The sequence below is a fragment of the Falco peregrinus genome, chromosome 17 (assembly GCF_023634155.1).
Source record: "Falco peregrinus isolate bFalPer1 chromosome 17, bFalPer1.pri, whole genome shotgun sequence".
Lineage (NCBI taxonomy): Eukaryota > Metazoa > Chordata > Aves > Falconiformes > Falconidae > Falco > Falco peregrinus.
Window position 1 is genome coordinate 6250118 of NC_073737.1, and position 20524 is coordinate 6270641.

Below are 20524 nucleotides of genomic sequence, written 5' to 3' on the forward strand. Positions count from 1 at the left end.
ATGGTCTGGGCCATCGTGGGGTTCTGGGGCCACCCTTGGACATCTGGGTCCACCACATGGCTCTGGGCCACCCCAGGGGGCTGGGGCCCACCCTGGGACATGGGGCACCCCGGGATCTAGGGTCATCTTGGGGTGCCTGGGCCACTTGGGGGACACCATCTGGGGCTACCCTGGGGTTTGGGGCCACCACATGGGACATGGGGACACCCCAGGGTCTAGGGACATCTCGGGGTACTGGGGCCACCCTGGGGATCTGGGGTACCGCAGGGGTTTGGGGCCAGCCCAGTGGCACCACCCTCAAGCCCCCAGCCCTGCAGGTGCCACCCAACAGCCCCGGGATCCCCCCAGCTCATTGGAAGAGGGAAAGGGAATTCCTTCTGTTCTGATTGGCTGCAGGCATCGGCCAGCAGAATTCCCTGTCTTCTCATTGGTTGCCACCAGAAAGACATCCTTGGGCTCTGATTGGTGGCAGCTCTCAGCTAGCAGGGATTTCTGTGTTCCGATTGGCCAGAACCAAACAAAAGGGATTCCCTGTGCTCCAATTGGCTGGGGCCAAAATAAGGGAGGAGCTCCCTGTGCTCTGATTGGCTGGGACTATAAAAGTGATTCCCTGCACTCTGATTGGCTGTGATCAAAAAAAACAGGGAGGAAGCGACTCCCTGCAGGCTGGTTGACTGCAAGAAACAAAAGGATTCCCTGCACTCTGATTGGCCGGGGCACAAAAGAAGGGGGGGGGGGGGGGGCTGCACTCTGATTGGCCAGGGCCACCAAAGGGATTCCCCGCACCAGGTGGGCACAGCGCAGCACCAACGATGCTCCAGCAACCGCAGACCCAGGGGTTCAAGGTTCAAGGAGGTAGTGGGGTGGGACGGGAGGGGCTGGGGCTCGGCCCCCTGCCCGCACTGCTCCAGGCCTTCCGCTGCATCGACCAGAACTGGGACGGGATCATCACCCAGGCGGACCTGAAGGAGAACTGCTTGCAGCCGGGTCAGTGGGCACTCCGTGGGGATAAGGATGGCTGCGGTGCCACATTGGGGCAGTGACATTGCCAAGTGTGGGAAAGTGGTGACACCAACTGCAGGGGCAGTGACAGTGCCAAGGGTGGGGGCAGTGACGGAGCCAAGCGTTTACAGTCAGTGATGCCACATCAGGGACAGTGATGTTGATCCCAGGCACGGGGCAGTGACGGTGCCAAGCGTGTAGGCAGTGACAGTGCCAAGTGGGTGACAATGCCAGTGCCAAGGGTGGGGACAGATGTGGCACCAGCCACAGAGAAGTGACAGTGCCAAGTGAGGGGACTGTGACAGCCGAGGCCACCCAGGCGTGCGGAGGGTTCTCTGCAGAGGAGGTGAGGCATCTCCCCTGGCTGTCACTGTCACCATCACGGTCCCCTGTGCTGGCCTCTGCCCACCCTGTGCGCTCGCATGTCCCTGCATGAGGGGGGCAACCGGCCCCTTGGGGGCAGTGGGTGACCAGGAGGTCCAGCTCTGCCGCCCATGGGGATTCAAGGACAGGGTGACACAGCCCCCAGCCCCAGCTCCCCCAGAGACCCTGTCCCCACCGTCCCCATCTGCCTGGTCCCGTACAACCACAGCCCCGTGATCCCCACATGCGCCATGTGGACCCCAGCCCCAAGATCCCCACAGGTCATCCCTGCACACACCCTGTCCCTGGGTTCCCCAGGATCCTTGCGTGTCCCCAACAGACCCCTGTCCCTGAGGTCCCCACGTGCCCGGCCCCCTCCCCAAGACCCTGGGCCCACCCCTGAGGTCCTGTGTGCCCCAGAGGGACCCCAATCCCAAGGGCCCCACGTGTCCCCCATACACCCTGTCCCCCGTGGCCCCCACGTGGCGCCTGCAGGGACCTGTCACAGCCCCCTGGGTGCAACACATCTGCAGCTGGAGCAGATGTTTGCGGTGACACCCACCGACATCTTGGGGAACATCGACTACAATTCCCTGTGCTACATCGTCACTCATGGGGATGAAGAGGACTGAGGGGACAGGGGGTGCCCGCCCCCGCCACTCGCTCTGACCAAATAAACCATGGAAGGACGGGATCTCGTCCTTCCGCAGTGTCCCCAGGGGGGGAGGAAGCTCCATCCCACCCGGGCTTCGCACCCCCACACAGCTCCCGCTGTCCTCAGGGAGCTGGCATGTTCCCAGCACAAGGGACAGCACCCCAAAGGACGGGCTCCCAGGAGACCCCCAGCACAGGGTCACCATTCCCAGGAGACGCGGTGGCCTGGGGTGAGAGGCTTTATTGCCTGGGGAGGGGGCTGGGGGGCTGGGGTGACAGGCAAGGCTCAGAGAGGGGTCAGGGTCCAGGGGGTGGCACTCGGGGCCAGCTGTGGGGCTGAGCCCTGTGGAGACAAGGAGATAGGGGTGAGTCGGGGGCCACCATCGCCCCGTCACCCCACATCCAGTGACAACCAAAGCTGCTCCTCCAACCTTCCCCCCGCTCCAGGGTGCATTTTGGGCTCCCCTGTCTCCCCCCCACCCTACAGCTGTGCAGGCAGGGTCCCTCCTGGAGCCGCAGGACCCCCAGTGCCCTTCCAGCACCAAGGCTGGCGTGGGGTGTGGGCTGCAGGACGTGGGGTGTGTGTGCAGGCGGGACGCAGGAATGTGGGGTGCAGGATGCAGGAGGTGAGGTGTGGGATGCAGGGTGCCTGATGCCAGGGTGCAGGATGCAGGACATGGGATCGCGGTGCGGGACGCAGGGTGCAGGACGTGGGGCGCAGTACACGGGGTGGGTGCTGGCCGCTCAGGCCTTGCAGAAGTTGATGGCGGTGCAGGTGTCCTGGGGCTGTTCCTCGCTCTGCAGAGCCTCGCTGATCTGCTCCCTGTACTTCTTCACCAGCTGCTTGCAGACGCGTCCCAGGCGCTTCCCCAGGGCCCGGCAGCCCTTGTTCAGTGCTGCCTGCACCGCTGCCTGCCAGGACCAGCCCCAGCATCATCAGTGGGGCCGCATGTGGGGTGACAGCCCCCCGAGCCCCTGTCCTGAGCCCCCCAGCCAGCCTCTTACCTCATCAGGGTCTTCACCCGCTATCGACTTGAACTTCTCCATGATTTTGGTGCACAGGCTGCACTTCTTCCCCCTGCCTGGTGCCACCGCATCCCCTTCAGCTGCATCCCCTTCAGCCATGTCCCACTGCGGGGGGGACAACACAGACCCGCAGATTTGCACCAGGCCCCAGCACGGCCCAAGCACTCACAGGGGCTGCCCCATGGCTGGTGTCGCAGCCATGGGGCAGTGGGGCTGGTGCTCACCAGGGCCCGGCTGTCCCAGTGGTCGCGGCAGTACTGCTCCTTGCGGCACTGGATGGCAGTGGCCATGTCCTGGCACCAGGACGCGGGACCACCCTGGCAGGGCTCAGGGGCCGCAGCCTGCACCACTGAGTGGGGACGGCGATGGTGAGTGCGGTGGTGGGAGCACGAGCCCATCACCGAGGTCCCTGTGTGCCTCACAGGGGACCCCATCCCTGTGCTATGACCGCTGTCCCTGCCATCCCTCCTGCCTGTGCCCTGTCCTCCTGTGCCCACTGTTCCCAGGTCCCCACACATACCCTGGCCGTGCCACCCCCACATGCCTGTCCCCATGAGGATCCTGTCCCCCTCATCCCCAAGCCCCCATGCAGACCCTGACCCTGCCATTTCTGTTGTCACAGAGACTTTGTCCCTGCCACCCCCACGTTCCTGTCCCCACACAGATGAAATCCCTGCCTTCCCCAGGTCCCCATGTGGAACCTGCCCCCACCACCCTCAGGTCCGCACATAGACGCCATCCCCACTGTCCCCAGGTCCCCACACATACTCTGTCCCTGCCATCCCCATGTGCCTGTCCCCATGAGGACCCTGTCCCCCTCATCCCCAGGTCCCCATGCAGACACTCTCCCCCCCCATTCATATTATCACAAAGACCCCATCCCTGTCCCCCCCAGGTCCCCATCCCCACATGTACCCTGCCATCCCCAGGTCCCCACACAGACCTCATCCCCGTGTCCCCAAGAACACTGACACCCAGGCCGCCATCCCCACTGTCCCCATGTCCCTCCCCATGTGTCCCCCACCACCCCGGGGTGCTGTCCCCCTGCTGCCCCCTCCCCACAGATGCCAGGCAGGAGGGACCCCTGTTACCTCCCACTGCCACCAGCACCAAGAGCAAGGCGGCAGCCATGGCGAGCCCACTCAAGAGGGTGATGGAGGGTGCCAGCCAGTGCCGGGGGGTGACAGCAGGTGACAGTGAGCTGGCGTGTCCCACGCCCACGGCTTTTATAGCCCGGCGAGCGGGCTGTGGGGACGGCTGCACCACTCAGCGCTGCAGAAACCCAAAAACCCCTTAAAATGGAGCGTCGCCGGCTCGCCAGACCCCTTCCTCCCTCGCACCTCCGCCCCGCGGCAGGAAGGGGTGACAGGGAGGTGGCCGAGCCCCGGGGGCCCCACACCCCCCGGCCCTGAGCTGTGGGAGCGGGGTGCTGCCGGTGGCTCCCAGCCCTCAGCCTGCCGGGGGCTGTGCATGGGGTCCACGAGCCCCTCAGGGCGTGGGGCGGGAGGTGGGTGTGGGGCCAGACCCCCCGGGCTCCTGGGGGTCGGTCCTGGTGCCCCCCCCCCGGGGCTCTGTGCCGGTGCCCCCCGGGGGTTGGTTCCAGTGCCCCCCTGGGGGTCGCTCCCGGTGTCCCTCTCTTCCCACAAGCAACGTGGTGTCCCAGGGGTCGGTCCTGCTGTGTCCCTGGCGGTCGTTCCCTGTCCCCCTCCTGGGCTCCCTGAGATCTCAGGAGTCGGTCCTGGTGTCCCTTGTCCCCTCCTGGGGTCTGCAGGGTCCTGGTGGTCAGTCCCGGTGCCCCCCCGTTGTCTAAACTCCCCGGTCACCAGACACTGATTTAGTGTTTAGCTCAGGACGGGACTCGGAGCACGGGGCAGCCTTGGGAAGAGCAGGGAACACGGAGCGGGGCCGGGGGAGCACCTCGTCAGCCGGGTTGTGCAGCGAGGAGCCCCCAGCACCGGCCGCGGGAGGAGACAGGCTGCTGGGGGCGCAGCCCACCCGGAGCTGCCTGAAAGCGGGACCAAGGTAACGGGGGAGGGGGATGGCGCCCTCCGACCCCAGGAGCCCCCCAGAGCAGGCAAACCGGCCGGGGGGCACACGGGGTGGTACAACCCTCCAGCGGTGCTGTCTGGGGGCGCCGCTGGTTTGTGTGAGGCGAGAAATGTGTCACTGATCCCGCGCTCAAGTGACGATGACGTTGCAACACATTGCGGGTGTGCAGGGCTCGGCCGTGTGCCACGTGCGCCTGCGGGGTGCTCAGTGAGTGCGGCGGGGGGCGGGGGGAGCCACCCCCTGCGCCCCCAGCACTGCGAATAACGAGAACGCTGATGCTGAGGGCTACGCTGGTGTTAGGGGGTTCACTCCCGATTTTAGTGTCTCCCCAGGGCCGTGATGCCAAGTTGGGGCAGTGACGGTGCCAGCGAGGGGGAACATGATGGAGCCAAGTGTGGGACAGTTGGTGATGCCACATCAGGGACAGTGATGTTGATCCCAGGCACGGGGCAGGGACAGTGCCAAGCGTGTAGGCAGTGACAGTGCCAAGTGGGTGACAGTGCCAAGTGAGGGGACTGTGACAGCCGAGGCCACCCAGGCGTGCGGAGGGTTCTCTGCAGAGGAGGTGAGGCATCTCCCCTGGCTGTCACTGTCACCATCACGGTCCCCTGTGCTGGCCTCTGCCCACCCTGTGCGCTCGCATGTCCCTGCATGAGGGGGGCAACCGGCCCCTTGGGGGCAGTGGGTGACCAGGAGGTCCAGCTCTGCCGCCCATGGGGATTCAAGGACAGGGTGACACAGCCCCCAGCCCCAGCTCCCCCAGAGACCCTGTCCCCACCGTCCCCATCTGCCTGGTCCCGTACAACCACAGCCCCGTGATCCCCACATGCGCCATGTGGACCCCAGCCCCAAGATCCCCACAGGTCATCCCTGCACACACCCTGTCCCTGGGTTCCCCAGGATCCTTGCGTGTCCCCAGCAGACCCCTGTCCCTGAGGTCCCCACGTGCCCGGCCCCCTCCCCAAGACCCTGGGCCCACCCCTGAGGTCCTGTGTGCCCCAGAGGGACCCCAACCCCTGGTGCCCCCCCTCCTCCCCGGGCTCTGTAGGGTCCCGGTGGGCCACCGTTCCCCGCCCCCCTCCCCAATTTCCACAGGAACGGCCTCGAGTCGGCGCCGCCGCCAGCGGTTTCCCAGGCGACCCGCCTCCGTGACGTCACTTCCGACCTGCGGCCACGCGACTTCCGGCAGTGGCGGCGTTCGCGCCTTTCCCCCCCCCATGGCGGGCCCGCGGTGCCGGCCTGGCGGCGTCCCCCGACCTGTGACCCCTGACCCCGTACGTGACCTGCGGCCGGGGGGGGTCCGGGGGGGCGCTGACACCGGGGGCGCTGGGTCTGCCCCGCTCGGGGGGCGCGGGGGGACTCTCCAGGCGGGGGGGGCCGGGGGGGCTGTCGCCTCCTGGGTGTCCCTGGCGGGGGGGTCTGAGGGGCCCTGGCGCGGGGCGGCCCCTTCGGCCTCCCCGGGAGTCATGGGGGACCCTATAGGGCCCTGTTGGCTGCAGGGGGGTGTGGGGGGTCTGGAGCCGGGGTGTTCTTGGGGGGTGTGCTGTCCTCGAGGGGGTGCTGGTGACAGGAGGTGTTTTGGGGCCGGGTCGCTGTGTCCAGGAGGGGTCTTTGTGCCGGGGGTGTGTTTAGGGGGCGTCCTGGGATGGGCCCTGCTGCCAGGGTGTTCGGGGGCTGCGCAAGCCTCTTGGTGCCAGGGGGTGGTTGGGGGAGACATCCTGGGGTGGTCCGGTGGCCAGGGTGTGTTCTGGGGGGGCTTTAGGTGTCCTGTTGATGGGGGGTGATTTGAGGGGATTCCTAGGACTTTGTGACACTGGGATGAGTTTGGGGGTGCCCTGGTATTGGGGGAGGGGGGGAAGAAAGGAGGGGGTGCAGTGTCTGGGGGGTGTGGGCCTAGACCTCGTCTGTGTCTTGAGGAGGGGGGTGATCAGTTTGGGGGTGTGGGGGCTGCTTCTAGGGAGGGATTTGTGGTGTCCCGGGGTGTCAGTGATGGCCAGGGGATGCCGAGCCTGGGGCCTTGTCACATGCTGACCTCAGTTTTCTGGGATCCTTAATTTGCCCGTTTGCTTTCCAGACCCACCATTAAAGCCCTCCCGTGCCCATCCCTGCTGCCCCAACCTGGCACCCACCATGTTTTCGGAACAGGCGGCCCCCACAGCACAGGGATTACTGGCCCCCCCCTCCACCGAGGCCTCCACCTTTGCCAGGGTGCCAGTCTCAGCGTACACCGACTGCTCCCAGCCCTTCCGTCTGGGCGAGCGCAGCTTCAGCCACCAGTATGCTCACATCTATGCCGTGCGCCTCATCAAGATGCGGCCCATCCTGGAGGAGCGGGCACGACAGAAATGGGGTGAGTTGGTTTGGGGAGTAGCCCCCCGACCTTGGGAAAAGAGGACAAAGCTGTGTGGCCGATGTGGCACCTGCTGGAAGCTCCTTGGTGATTTTTCAGCAGTTCCTAAGCTCATGCACACATTAGGTGTCTAATAACCAACCCATGGCTGTTTTTTTGGGGATGGTTTGTCTGCTAGACAGTGTCTCAACATTTCTAAAAGCACCTTTAGACATCAGCTGTGCAAGGAAAACACTTTTTTTGCTCACCAGGCCAGGACAAAGCTTCCACACTGCTATCATGAGCAAGCGTTATGCGTGAGGTTTCTGGAGGTGGGGGGCTGGCGAGCACCCTGGCCAGGAAGTGGGGTGCAGAGGTTGGTAGAAGCGTCAGTTGCTCCGGGGGGGCTGTTTCCTTGCCTGGCGGGGCTGCGTTGGTGGTTAGCGGCTGGGATCCTCATGCTAGAGTTTCCATCTGAAAGTGTAACGGCAGCACTGGATGAAGCAACTGCCTTGCTGCTGCCAGAGCACCATGGCTGAGCTTTCTGGCAGGCCTCGGCGCAGCGCATGGCTCCCCGAGCGTGGTAAAAGTCTGTTATTGAATTTCATTCTCTCAGGCCAGCCAAGCTTTCGGCTTTGCCCTTCTATGGAGGTTTTCGGGCCAGCCGCTTGTTTTTCTTTCTCTCCCCAGCCCTGTGGGCTGCTCAGAGCTGAGAGGAAGGAAAGCCTGCGCCAGGCTGTGCTGGTTCCGCAGTGGATGTCGTTCCTTGGCTGGCCTCCCTGCACTGTAACCCTGGATTTTGCTGATGGTGACGGGAACCAGAGGTTTTGTAAAGCCCCATTTCCCAGAGTCATGTGATGGGATGAGATTTCTGGGGTTTGTCTCACAGGGAGAAGTGCCTGCAGGCAAAATCTGGAGAGCGCAGCCCTCCACCCCCTAAACACACACACTTGGGGGGTTAGAGCCAAGAATAAGAAACTAAAACTGGATTGTTTTTTCTGACTCTGAGTGTTTGCATTCCTGGGATTGATAAACCCGTGTTTCCAGCTCCACTGAGGCCAGAGTGCCTGTGATCACAGCAGGGTGCCTTCCACCAGACAGGAGTCACATTCAGCAGCATGTGATTAGCAAAGGGAGATTTTGAGGGGGAAAATATCACCTCACTGCCTGCAGCCCGAAGGGATGAGCTGATGGAGGAGGTGGCGCAGCAATGGGCTTTGGCAGTGTTGTTCTGGGAGAGGAGCCCGGCAGTTCTTGCAGCGCCAGTGCAGCCCAGCAGCCAGTCCTCCTCCCTCCAAGGCTTGAGGCTCAGGATGGATGGGCTTCTTCACGGGCTGATTTAAAGGGAGAAATAAAGGCCCTACAGACATGTAAAGGATGGGGCTGAAGTGTTGCTAGGCCCTTGTGGGTGAGATGAGTAGTCTTGGGCTTAGCCTGAGGTGAGGGAGATGCATTTTTTGCTGTCTGCAAATGCTCCCCAGCCACAAGGGTGATAAAGCGCTGGGGCTGCAATGCTCTTTGCACCTCCTGAGGCACGTACTGTTTCCCCCAGCCTGTATGTTCCTGTGGATCCCTGGCTACAGCCCAGGGATCTGTTTGTGCCTTTCCAACAAAGGAAACCCTGCAGCAGCTTGTCTTTGTGCTGGGATCTTCTCACATGCCTGGTTGCAATGGGGGTCCCGGGCGCAGGATCTTGGGAACGGTGAATGATCTCTCCTGCCTGTCAGCTCTGAGTGGGATGTTTGGGTTGTCTCCGGGCTGAGGAGCAGGAACACCAGCCCCTCAAGCCCAAGGGCAAGAGTAGCGGCTCTGTGCCCAGGCAGGACAATCCCAGACCTGTGCACCCTCCCTTCCCAGGCAGAGCTGGACCTGTGGCCCAGCAGGATGCTGGCCTGGCTGGTAGCTGTGAGTCTCCTGGACCCCAGCATGACCCAGCATTCCCCCATCTTGATGCAGAGGAAATGCCTGCAGGCAGTGCTGGCGCTCTGGTTCTGCTCTGTTGGCCCCATCTGGCCTACACATGTGGATTTGGCTCTGCCTCGAGGAAAAGCAAGAGGCTTTGCAGCATTCCCCCTCTGCCTCTTGCTGGCCTCAATGTTCAGGCCATTTCAGCTGGTCCCAGCCAGCCGTGAGCCTTGCCTGCCCTTGCAGCTGTCCCCAAGCTGAGCCCTGTTTCTGTCTGCAGGGAATAGCATAGTGCTGAGGAAGCTCTGCGAGCTGCAGGCAGGCGAGAAGTGCTGTGTGGTGGGGACGCTCTTCAAGGCGATGCAGCTGCAGCCCTCCATCCTGCAGGAGATCAGCGAGGAGGTAATGGTGGGAGCATGCCCTCCCATGGGGTGCCCCTCCTCCGCACAGCTCTGGGGGATGTGCCAACACTTATCAGGGCCTTGGCCAGCTTCCCATTGCTTCCCTTGTGCTCGCTGTGGCTGAGCAAGTGGGAACTGCCAGGGCTTCGACCTGGGGAGCTGGTGTATAATCTCTGTGCCTACCTCGTCCTGAGACGCCACCACTCTTTGTGTCAGCCTGCATCTTGTGTATGCCTGCTTGGTGTTGCTTTTCCTGCCCTTGGAGGGTTTGGATCCAGTGGGGTTAGCAGAGTAAACCCCCTTTCCCTACTGCAGGGGAGGAGGGTGAGGGGGGCATCTAGGGAAGCTCTGCCATCCCTGTGCGGTGCCAGAGGCCCATCTGCTCCCAGCCGGCTCATGGGGAGCGTGTTGGGAAGTTTGGAGCCTGCCTATCGCGGCATGGGGTTAGCACCGCCAGGCAGGGTTCAAAGAAAGCGGAGCGCTTGCTTGGGCGGTGATTGCAAACATGTTTCCCGAGGCGAGCCAAAGCGCTGTCTCCCGCCGCCTGGCTGAGCCGCTTCCTCCTTGGCCGGGAAGCAGCACGCATGTTTGCTTCGCCAGGGCGCTGTGGGGAAGTGTTAAACAAAACCAGCTCATCTGGGTGGCGTGCAGCTGGCGAGCAGTGCCGAGAGCTGCTGGAGCCTCCAAAGCGCCGCCTTCAAAGCGGGAGTGGGGGCGTTGGCCTGGCCAGCAGTGGGGGGCCGCGCCAGCAGCTCCTGTGAGTCACTCGCCCACCCTCTGGTTTCCACGAGCAGGGTTTGGCTGGGGTTGGGAAGGGCCCTTTAGAGCAGCTTGTCCTCGCTGAGGCCATCACAGCATGCCCTGTCCCACCTGCAGCACAACCTGGTACCTCCACCAGCCCTGCCCAAGTACATCCATCCCACTGACGAGCTCATCCTCGAGGATGAGCTGCAGCGGATCAAGCTGGAAGGAGCCGTCGAGGTGCAGAGGCTGGTGACAGGTAGGGGATGATGGCTCCTTGGTGGGAGCCCCGTCACGGGGCAGGCCCAGGGACTGACCACCCACTCTCTGCCATAGGGACCATCTTTGCTGTGTATGGCTCCGAGCAGGACGACGGCAAGTTCCTAGTGGAGGATCACTGCTTCGCCGACCTGCCCCAGCCACTGCGCTGGAAAGGCCCCAGCTCAGACCGGTGAGTCTCCTGCCGTGACAGGAGCGGGGCTGGCACCGTGTCCCCCGCCGTATCCCCGCGCCCTGGGAACTGTGTGCCCCACGTGCCCATCGAAGTAGGTGCCTGGTGCCAGGAGAGGGCGTGAATAGGGGCTCATTCCCCCCACCCCTGGCTCTCTGAAGCCCCTTGGTGTGGACAGCCCTGATGTTGCCACGTGGGCAGGGAGCACGGCATGCTGCCCGAGCCTCTCCGTCTAGGTTTGTCCTGCTGGTGTCGGGGCTGGGGCTGGGCAGCGGGAGTGGCGAGTCCCTGCTGAGCACGCAGCTGCTGGTGGACGTGGTGACGGGGCAGCTGGGCGCTGAGGGTGAGCAGAGCTGTGCCGCACAGATCTCCCGCGTCATCCTGGCAGGGAACCTGCTGAGCCAAAACACGCAGAGCCGGGACACCATCAACAAGGTATGGCGGGGAAGGGGTCTTCAACCTCAGCAATGCTCTCTGGGGCCTAGGCTGGCACCAGGGGTCCCGCTGAGGTGGAGAGAGAGGGACTGGGGGGAGCACAGGGTTGTTCCCTCACTGTCTCCCTGCTGACCCAGGCGAAGTACTTGACCAAGAAGACCCAGGCGGCAAGTGTGGAGGCTGTGAAGATGCTGGATGAGATCCTGCTGCAGCTTTGCGTGAGTGCTTGGAGCAGGAAAGGGTTGGCTGGGGCACTGAGTACCCTCTGGGAGAGGGAGCCTGGCTCCCAAGCCACAGAAGCAACACTGCCAGCAACCCAGGGTGTGGGGTAGTAAATACCCCAGCCCCAGCTTCCCTTCGAGCACCACACATGGTGCCGTGCGGGCGCGCGGTGGGAAGGGGAGGCAGCACACAGCTCAGCTTCACATCCCTCTCCCAGCATCTGGTCTCTGTGGTGAAGCCAAGTGGGGCTTCCTATGGGGAAGTGGCAGGAGCCAAACCAGGCAGAGCTGGCAGCAGGTTCCAGCCAGGGCTTTGCTTTGAGCCCCTTCGAAGGAGGGTCGTTTGGTCATCCCCGTTAATCCCCGCTCTGCCTGCAGACCTCTGTGCCTGTGGATGTGATGCCCGGCGAGTTTGACCCCACCAACTATACGCTGCCCCAGCAGCCACTGCATCACTGCATGCTGCCCCTCGCCAGCGCCTACTCCACGCTCCGGCTGGTCACCAACCCCTACCAGGCTGATGTGGACGGTGTCAGGTAGAAAAGCCTGGTGCGCCACCAGCTCTGTGACAGCTGCTGGTGGCGTGGGACCACGGGGCAAGTCACGGTTAGGACAGCCATCTGAATCTCCCCTTCCTTCCCCCAAAATATTACAGGTTTTTGGGGACATCAGGACAAAATGTCAGCGACATCTTCAAATACAGCAGCATGGATGACTACCTAGAGATCCTGGAGTGGACGCTGCGGGCGGGACACATCAGCCCCACAGCCCCAGACACCCTGGGTAAGGCAAGGGCTGGGTGGCTGCTGAGGCTGGGGAGATATTTGCCCTCCGAAGGGGTGCAGGTTCCCCTCCTAATTTCCATCCCTCCCAGGCTGCTACCCCTTCTACAAATCCGACCCTTTCATCCTCACTGAGTGCCCTCACGTCTACTTCTGTGGCAACGCTCCCCACTTCCAGTCCAAGCTGCTCAAAGGTGAGTCCCACGGCCTGCAGCACCCCCCCATCCTCGCTTGGGCCTGGGACCCCACACCGGGGTGCTGACCCGGGGCTTATCTCCCTGACACCCGCCTGTCTTTGCAGGGGAGGATGGGCAGCAGGTCCTGCTGGTGACAGTGCCTGCCTTCAGCACCACGCAGACCGCCTGCCTCGTCAACCTGTGCAACCTCAGCTGCCAGCCCATCAGCTTCTCCGGCTTCGGGGCCGAGGACGATGATGGGGACATGGAGGTTGGGCACTGACTGAGCAGGCAGGGCATGGACTCGGTAAACCTCTGGCCCTTCAGAGGGTCCTGGCGCCCACCGCCTTTGTGTTATTCCCATCTGTCCTGGGAGGGCTGGCCTGTGGCTGCCGGGGGCACAGGAGAGAAGAGAAGCTCGTACCAATATAACTCGATTTATTTGTGTAACAGAAAATTGTGTGGAGGGGACAAGGGGCTGTGCCTGCCTCCGTGCGGGCCCTGCCCTGGAGAACGGAACCACCCCTGCCGACCCTGCTGCGCTGGGAGGTGGGGACGGGGCGAGGGCTGGGGCTGGCCTCACCCTCTCCCTTGCCAGGCAAGGGCTGGCACTGCCCAGCCCCGAGGGACAGGGCAGCGTGTCCTTTCCTGCCTGGCTCTGGAGCCCAGCAAGAGAGACGCTCCGCGGCTGCCCAGCGTTTGGGGCAAGCATCGGGGTGGCGTGCCCTGCAGTCCTAGGAAGCAGCGTGAGTGGAGGAGCTGGAGCCCACCCAGAGCAGGCTGCCCGGGGCTCGAGGAAGACTTTAGAAGCAGATGCCAGAGCCTGTGGCAGGTGAAACCAAACGGGCTGTGAGCATCCAGCCTTGGCTTCAGGCAGGAGCAAGAGGATGAGCACCTCCTAGTCACCAAAGTTCACGGTGTAGGTCTCGGCCGTGGTGAAGGGCTGTGCCGTCCCTGTGCCCAGCTCCCAGGCCTCTGTCTCTGTCACCAGCTCGGTGACCACCTCTGTTTCGGTTTCCATCTCCCAGGTGCCAGCTGTGGGTGGCTCCTGGCTCCAGGGCGTGTAGGCAGTGCTGCTGAGGGGGAAGGGCAGGGTCGTGGTGGGTGGTGGAGCCGTGGGACCGCTGGCAGCTGTGGTGGCATTGAGGCGCCGCAGCCTCATCTGCTGCCGGAGCCTCATGCGGTGCCGGAGGCGCATACGCAGGCGCATGCGTTCACGGGGCGTCATGGGGCGGCCAGGTACGATGCGGCGGATGGGCCGGTTGCCATTCATGGCCATGATCTCCCGGATGCGTTTCCAGTTGGAACGGGACAGGACAAAGTTGCACTGGGTAGCTCCGATGTCGTAGAAGACGCTGCAGGTCTTGACACTGGGGTTGTAGCCCTCGGCCCGAGCCACAACGCGATACTCACCCGGGTTCAGGATGCGCCAGTAGTCCCCGCCGCTGGCTGCGGACAGCAAGGGGAGGCAGTGGGGTGATGGAGGCAGCACGGTGCTGCCAGCACCCTGCCCAGCACGCTGCCTGGCACCCTACCTGTCTTGATGTTGTGGTTGATGCCCCCCACGACGATGGTGGCATTGGCGATGGGTTCTCCCTGCTGGTCCGTCACCAAGCCCTTGATGCCCCGATGGACCTACACGAGGAAAGGTGACGGGAGGAGCTGAGTGGGGCAGGCAGGGCAGCTGCCGCTTCCCTGCCCCGCTCGTCCCCGCACACACCTGCTCCATAAAGGTGAGCAGCGACTCCTTGTTGTTCTCCCATTCCTGCTGCAGCTCACTCTCGTGGGGGAACTTGTCACAGCCCAGGTAGATGGAGAGCTCCAGGCAGTTGGTGTGTAGGTAGCTGAAGTCATTCATGCCTGCAGGAAAAACAGCTTAAGTGCCCACCCAGCTGGTTGCTCACGCCTTCATGTGGCAGGAGCATGGGGCAGGCAAGCCGACGCTGTACGGCGTGCTCCCCCCACTTACTGCCAGCCCGGGGGTGCCACTTGGCACCCTGCACAATGCCCATGGCATTGGTCATGTCCTGCGTATGGCAGCCCCCGCGGAAGGTCTCGGTCATGGTGAGGTGGGCCGAGGCGTAGGAGATGGCAAGCCAGCGGAAGATGGCGTGGTCAGGTGTCTCCTGCAGCTCGGGGTTGTCGTCCTCATAGTCATCCGGAGAGCGAGGGGCGGCCGCTGGTGTCTCGCTGAGGGGCCGGGCCGTGTCGAAGGGGTAGGACACCAGCTTCTCCCCGCCCTGCAGGTTGGCTCCCAGCACGAAGGGGTTCTTGTCCATCCATGCCATGACAGCCCGTGTCTCCACAGCCACCTGCCAATGCGGGCACAGCAGAGTGAGACAGCACCTCCCCAGCACCGCCTCAGCACCGTGCCCTGTGCCGTGGCTCACCGTGGCATCCTCGGCCAGGTAGTGCTCTGGGATGGGGATGTGATGGTTGGGGAACTTGTGGGGCACCAGCTTCCTCTCCTCGGCCGCCCACAGTGCTGAAGCCAAGTCGGGGAAGTTCTCAAAGAGATCGTAGCCCTCCTCCGTCCAGTGGCCCAGCGCCCAGTTGCCCAGCTCGGAGCCCTGTGGGCAGCCCGGGCAGCGGTGAGCCGGGGGGCTGCATCCCCCCATGCCGCTGTCCCATCCCCTGTCCCACCATCCCCTTACCGCCTCGTGGGCCAGCTCATAGCCGTCGGGGTTGAGGGAAGGCACGAGGTGGATGCGGGTTTCGGTCACCAAGCTCCGCACGCGGGGGTTGCCGTCATGGTACTCCTTGCACAGGAACTGCATCAGCAGGAGCAGCAGCTCCCGGCCCAGCACCTCGTTCCCGTGCAGCCCCGCCGTGTACCTGAACTCGGGCTCACCTGTGGGCAGGGCGCGGGCAGGGTCGGCGTGCTGCCCCCACCCCCGCCTGCACCAGGGGCATGCCGCCTGCTCCCCACACACCTCCCATCCTCACCCGTCTCGTGTTCACCCGGGTTGTCGGAGATCTCCATGGCGTAGATCTTCAGCCCCCGTGAGCTCTTGCCGATGTTGTAGATGCGGGTGATGGTGGGACACTCCTCGTTCACCACCTTCATTAGCTGGGGGGGCAGGTGATGGGGGGCAGTGCTCGGGGGGCTGAGCCCACCCCCTATGGAGGTGTCCACCCCACGGAGGTGCCTGCCCCACAGAGGTGCCTGCCCCACAGGGGTGCTCACCTGCCTCATGTCCTTGTAGGTGTGGTGGCGGAAGTCCAGGTTGTCCGTGGAGGTCACCTCATTCTGTTGGGTGTAGTAGCTGCTGATGGCTGTGGAGGGGACAGGGACATGGTGTGGCAGGTGTAGAGAGATGCCACCGCCCCGCAACCACCCCCCCAGCCACTGCTTTGGGGTGGCTCTTACTGGAGAGGGGGCAGCCCAGGACCTCGAGGCGCAGACAGAGGCTGCCGTTCCACGTCTGGGGGTAGATGCGGATATAACGGGCCACCATCGGGTCGGGGAACTCGGTCAGCACTGGTGTGTCCTTGTCCACGTTGCCGTAAAACATCTGCCGAGGGGGGTGAGATGTAGCCAGGGTGGGAGGAGGGTCCCTACCATCCCCACCCCCCTCAACCAGCCCGTGTTGGTGTCCTGTACGTACCATCTCCTCGTAGCCGTTGGTGTACATCACCCAGTTCTGGCTGTCGTTGCTGAAGCCCACATAGAAGCTGGTGACAAAGTCCTCGCTGCAGAAGGAAGGGGACAGGTTGGGAGGGGGGATCCTGAGCCACTGCCCCACCCCCTGTCCCCGGGTCCGGCCCCAGCCCCATACTGGATCTGGGAGTCGCGGCCCTGGGTGATGACGCCAGTGAACTTGGTGGTGCGGCGGGTGTCCACCTCAATCCAGTGCGCCCGGCTGTCGTCCTCGGCACACCAAGCCCCGTCAAAGAAATCGTCCTCGTTGGTGCCTGCCTGGGGTGGGGGCAGCGAGGCGGAGGTGGGTGGGGGGGTCCGCTGGCACAGGGGGCGAGCACAAGTTGGGTGACCCTCACCTGCATGTTGAGGCGCCCGCGTTGTGCGCCCAGCCCATGGCGCAGCATGGAGGAGGCCAGGATCTGGTCATCCTCGATGCGGTGGGACTCCAGCCCGATGGGGGGACATCCTGGGGACAGTGGAGGTGGGGGGGAAGGCAGTGGGCATCCCCCGCAGTGGGGTGCCTGCTTCCCCCCCAGGAACGGGGACACTCACTTGTCTTCTCCTCCGGAGGGGCCCATTCATCTTCATCCGGCTCCCACTTCTTCCCCCCTGTTTTTTTGGGTTTTCCTGGAAAAGAGGCGTGGTGAGGGGAGACAGAGCCCAGGGGGCCGGGGGTGAGGGGACAGGTCGCTGGCACCCACCTTTGCGGTCCCGGCCCTTCTCCTCCACCCAAGGGTCTTCCTCCTCCTCCTTGCTGCTGCCACCTTTCTTCGGCTTCCCTGTTGGGGACGTGCCAACTATCCTGGGGACGTGCCAGATGCCCCAGGGAAGTGCCACCCACCCCAAGGACATGTCACCCACCCCCAAGGATGTGCCAACCACCACAGGGATGTGCCACCCACCCCAGGGACATGTCACCCACCCCCAAGGATGTGCCAACCACCACAGGGATGTGCCACCCACCCCAGGGACATGCCAACCGCACTGTGGATGTGACAACCATCCCAGGGACATGCCACCCACCCGAGGGACATGTCACCTACCCCAGGGACATGCCACTGACCCTAGGGATGTGCCACCCAACTCAGAGACATGCCAGCCACCCTGTGGATGTGCCACTGACTCTAGGGATGTGCTGCCCCCAGCTGGGATGTGCCACCCGGCATGAGGACATGCCACCCACCCCAGCACCCATCCCCTGCCCATCTCTCACAGGGTTTGTGTTTCTCCTTGTCCGTCTCCATCTCGTCCTCTTTGTCTGGGTGTTTCCTGGGCTTCGGCGGGGGGGGTAGCCCGTATGCCACTGCAGGGTGCAAATGGCGAGGGGGGCTGGGACACCCCTTTAGGGCCAGGGGGGTGGGGGTGGATGCCACTGGTTGGAGGCCAGCAGGGCACAGGGAGGGAGATGGCTACCCATGGGGCCAGGCAGAGCTCCCCAGGGATGGGGGTCCTGGGATGCCCCAGGCTCCCCCCCAGCTCAGCACTCACGGTCGTCATAGTCAGGTTGCTCAAAGCCCTCCCCGTAGTCCCCTTCGGTCACCAGGACGGGCGGTGGGGGTGGCGGCGGGGGTGGCTCCTCTGGCTTCACTGGGAAGGGTGAAAGGGGCCATGCTGGGGATGGTGGGGGGAGTGGGTGTACCCTGTGGGGTTCCCCATGCTTCTGTGGAATCCCTGTGTCCCTAGGGGTTCTGCATGGCCCCGCAGGACCCCTCTATATCCCCACGGGGTCCCCGTGCCCCCAAGAGATCCCCCCACCCCTGTGGGGTACCCTGCACCCCTTACGCAGTCCCTGTGCCCACCCCAGCTCCAGGCTGCCCCAAAATGATGCTCCCCAAGGCTGAGGATTGTCCCCCCAACTCCACCCCTAGTGGTGCCAGCCCCCCTTGGTCCCCCCATCCCCCCACTTACGTGGCTCCTCGGGCTGGGGCCAGACTCTTTCTGGTTTCTTCCTGCTGGGGGGCTTGCGGGGTTTCTGCTGCCGGCGGATGTACTCGACTGGGGACAGAACAGGGGGTGGCACTGGCTTTGGGGGTGCAAGGTGGTGGGGGGGGGTGACGGATGCACCCTCCGTCCCTCCCAGCAGGCCAGGGGACCCTGGAGGACACCCCCCCCACCCACACCCCAGCACCGTACAGTCCTCGTAGTCCTCCCGCTCCAGCTGCTCGTTGTAGTCCAGGGTCGGTGGCTCCTGCTCCTCAGGGACCTCTGCAGGGAGGGGGCACGTGGGGAAGGGGCACAGGGGGTCACACTGAGGTGCAGGGGGTGGCCCCGGGGTGCAGGGAGGTGGCCCTGCAGTTCAGGGAGGTGGCACTGGGTTGCGATGGGTCGGCACCTGGAAATAGGGAGGTGGCCCCAAGGTGCAGGGAGGTGACACTGGGACTCAGGGAGGTGGCCTTGGGGTGGAGGGAGGTGGCCCTGGGGTAGAGGAAAGTGGCCCTGGGACGCAGGGAGGTGGCTCTGGGGTGCAGGGAGGTGACATCGGGGTGCAGGGAGGTGGCACCAGGGAGCAGGGAGGTGGTCCTGGGCTGCAGGGAGGTGGCCCCAAGACACCGAGAGGTGGCCCTGGGGACTCACCAGGCTTGGGCTCGGGGTGCCAGTCCTCCCGGCCCGGCTCCCAGGGCTCACTCGGCAGCTCCTCCAGCTCCCCTGGGAACAGGGACAGACTGAGGGGCTGGTGGTGCCCCCCCTGCCCCCCAGCCTGGCCCCTGGCAGCTCCACACAGGAAAGAAAATCCCATCGGGGAGGAAGGCTGGTGGGGGTGTGGGGGGGACCCCAGCGGGACAAAGCCCAGCCAGCCGCCGGGGGCCACCAGGGAGGCAAGCGGGACATGGGGTGACCCCGTGGTGTGCCAAGAACCCCCACCCCAGCCCGGCTGGTGACAAAATGGGGGTCCCCAAGACTCACCTCGGCCACCTCCATCCTCCTCCTCCCCTTCCTCGTAGGGCGAAGGCTGCTCTGGGAACTGGCGCGTAACCACATCGCCCTTGCCCCGTGGGGGCTGTGGGGTGGGGGGGGGCTCAGCAGGGGTGGTCAGTGGCTCCGGTGGCTTCTTGCTGGAGGGCTTTTTGGTGGCCTTGGGTGGCTTCTCCTTGGGCTTTTTGGAGCCTTTTGGGGGTTTTTCGGAGCCTTTCGGGGGCTTCTCCTTGGACTTCTTGGGGGGTTTGTCCTTGCCCGAGTCCTTGTCCTTCTCCTTCTTGGAGCCCCGGGGTCTCTCCTTGGGCTTCTTGGTGGGTTTGGGGTTTTTTTCCTTCTTCCCCTTCTTGGGTTTCTCGGGCTCCAGCAGCGGCCGCGGGGAGCCTGGGGGGGAGGGGGGCGCCGCCCCGCCGCGGGGTGAGGGGCGGCCGGGCCGGGCTGGGGGGGCCCCGCGGGACCCCGGCAGTGCCCGGGGCCGGGGCAGCCCCGACCCGCCGTGCCGGTGCTGCTCGCTCACCGGTGCCGATGCTGGTGCCGGTGCCGGTGCCGGTGCCGGTGCTGATGCTCAGGTCGGTGCCGAAGGCCGAGTCGGTGCCATCCGCGTCCCCGTCCCCGGCGCCGTCGCCCTCCCCGCCGAGCTGGCCGGGCCCGAGGAAGCCCCTCAGGAACGCCTCGATCTCGGCGTCGGTGAGCGCGGGCGGCGCGGCGGGGCCCGGGGCGGCCCCGGGCGGCAGCAGCGGCAGCAGCGCGGCCGCCAGCAGGAGGCAGGAGCGGGGCGGCCCCGCCAGCCCCATCGCCGCGTCCGCCACACCGGCCCCGGCCCCGGCCCCGGCCCCGAACAGCCGGGGCGGGCGGGCTGGGGGCGGGCGCAGCAGCCGGGGGCGGCACCGAGCTGCGGCGGCTCCGCACGGGACCCGCTCGGCACCGGCACCGGCACTGCACGGCACTGCACGGGACCCGTTCGGCACCAACACTGGCACTGCACGGCACTGGCACCGGCACCGGCACTGCATGGGTCTGGCACCGGCACTGCGCAGCACTGCGTGGGACTGGCACTGCACGGCTCCAGCATGGGACCTGCTGGACCCCGGCACCGGCACTGCACAGGAGTGGCATTGCACTGGCACTGGGACTGCACTGGGACGCCGCACTGTCACCAGCACTGCATGGGGAGCCCACACTGCAGTGGCACTGCACAGCACTGGCACTGCCTAGGGCCCCACGCTGGCTTGGGCCCACTGCTGCACTGGTGCTGCATGGGATCTGGATTACAGGGCACTGGCACCGTGCAGGGACCAGCACTGTGCCAGCACCAGCACTCACTGGCGTTGGCACAGCACTGGCACCGTGCACAGCATCAGCACTGTGTGAACACCAATGCTGGCACCACATGTGGTGAACCGCCCTGGCACCGGCACCATGCTGGTACAGGC

At 64.7% G+C, this 20524-nt stretch overlaps 4 protein-coding genes across 6 annotated transcripts; 2 read left to right on the top strand and 2 right to left on the bottom strand.

The window, feature by feature from the left end:
• Window positions 1–812: 812 nt before the first annotated feature.
• On the top strand, window positions 813–2500 carry MYL7 (myosin light chain 7). The gene is made up of 3 exons (XM_055820427.1): window positions 813–987; window positions 1308–1348; window positions 1899–2500. The coding sequence occupies exons 1-3, from the start codon at window positions 813–815 to the stop codon at window positions 1995–1997; spliced, it is 315 nt and encodes a 104-aa protein (XP_055676402.1). The 3' UTR covers window positions 1998–2500.
• On the bottom strand, window positions 2241–4297 carry LOC106112946 (antimicrobial peptide NK-lysin-like). Its single transcript, XM_055820406.1, has 4 exons — window positions 4137–4297; window positions 3270–3394; window positions 3025–3150; window positions 2241–2931 (listed from the first exon to the last, which is right to left on the bottom strand). Exons 1-4 carry the CDS (start codon window positions 4174–4176, stop codon window positions 2764–2766), a joined length of 459 nt encoding a protein of 152 aa, XP_055676381.1. The 5' UTR covers window positions 4177–4297; the 3' UTR covers window positions 2241–2763.
• Window positions 4298–6269: 1972 nt separating this feature from the next.
• POLD2 (DNA polymerase delta 2, accessory subunit) lies at window positions 6270–12972 on the top strand. The gene is made up of 11 exons (XM_055820332.1): window positions 6270–6368; window positions 7169–7444; window positions 9609–9730; window positions 10606–10729; window positions 10807–10921; window positions 11158–11356; window positions 11494–11574; window positions 11956–12113; window positions 12233–12360; window positions 12452–12553; window positions 12661–12972. The coding sequence occupies exons 2-11, from the start codon at window positions 7225–7227 to the stop codon at window positions 12816–12818; spliced, it is 1407 nt and encodes a 468-aa protein (XP_055676307.1). The 5' UTR covers window positions 6270–6368; window positions 7169–7224; the 3' UTR covers window positions 12819–12972.
• Window positions 12957–20020, bottom strand: AEBP1 (AE binding protein 1). Of its 3 annotated transcripts, none has more exons than XM_055820329.1 (21): window positions 19609–20018; window positions 19083–19475; window positions 18753–18824; window positions 18312–18383; window positions 18087–18173; window positions 17667–17789; window positions 17392–17481; window positions 16880–16957; window positions 16731–16805; window positions 16535–16644; window positions 16315–16454; window positions 16144–16228; window positions 15906–16050; window positions 15723–15811; window positions 15482–15605; window positions 15190–15386; window positions 14926–15105; window positions 14505–14847; window positions 14256–14395; window positions 14071–14170; window positions 12957–13984 (listed from the first exon to the last, which is right to left on the bottom strand). In XM_055820329.1, exons 1-21 carry the CDS (start codon window positions 19883–19885, stop codon window positions 13434–13436), a joined length of 3471 nt encoding a protein of 1156 aa, XP_055676304.1. In that variant the 5' UTR covers window positions 19886–20018; the 3' UTR covers window positions 12957–13433. The 3 variants fall into 3 exon arrangements, with proteins under 3 accessions (XP_055676304.1, XP_055676305.1, XP_055676306.1); XM_055820330.1 differs by having other exon boundaries at window positions 17667–17765; window positions 19609–20014; XM_055820331.1 differs by lacking the exon at window positions 18753–18824 and having other exon boundaries at window positions 19609–20020.
• Between the last annotated feature and the right edge of the window lie 504 nt (window positions 20021–20524).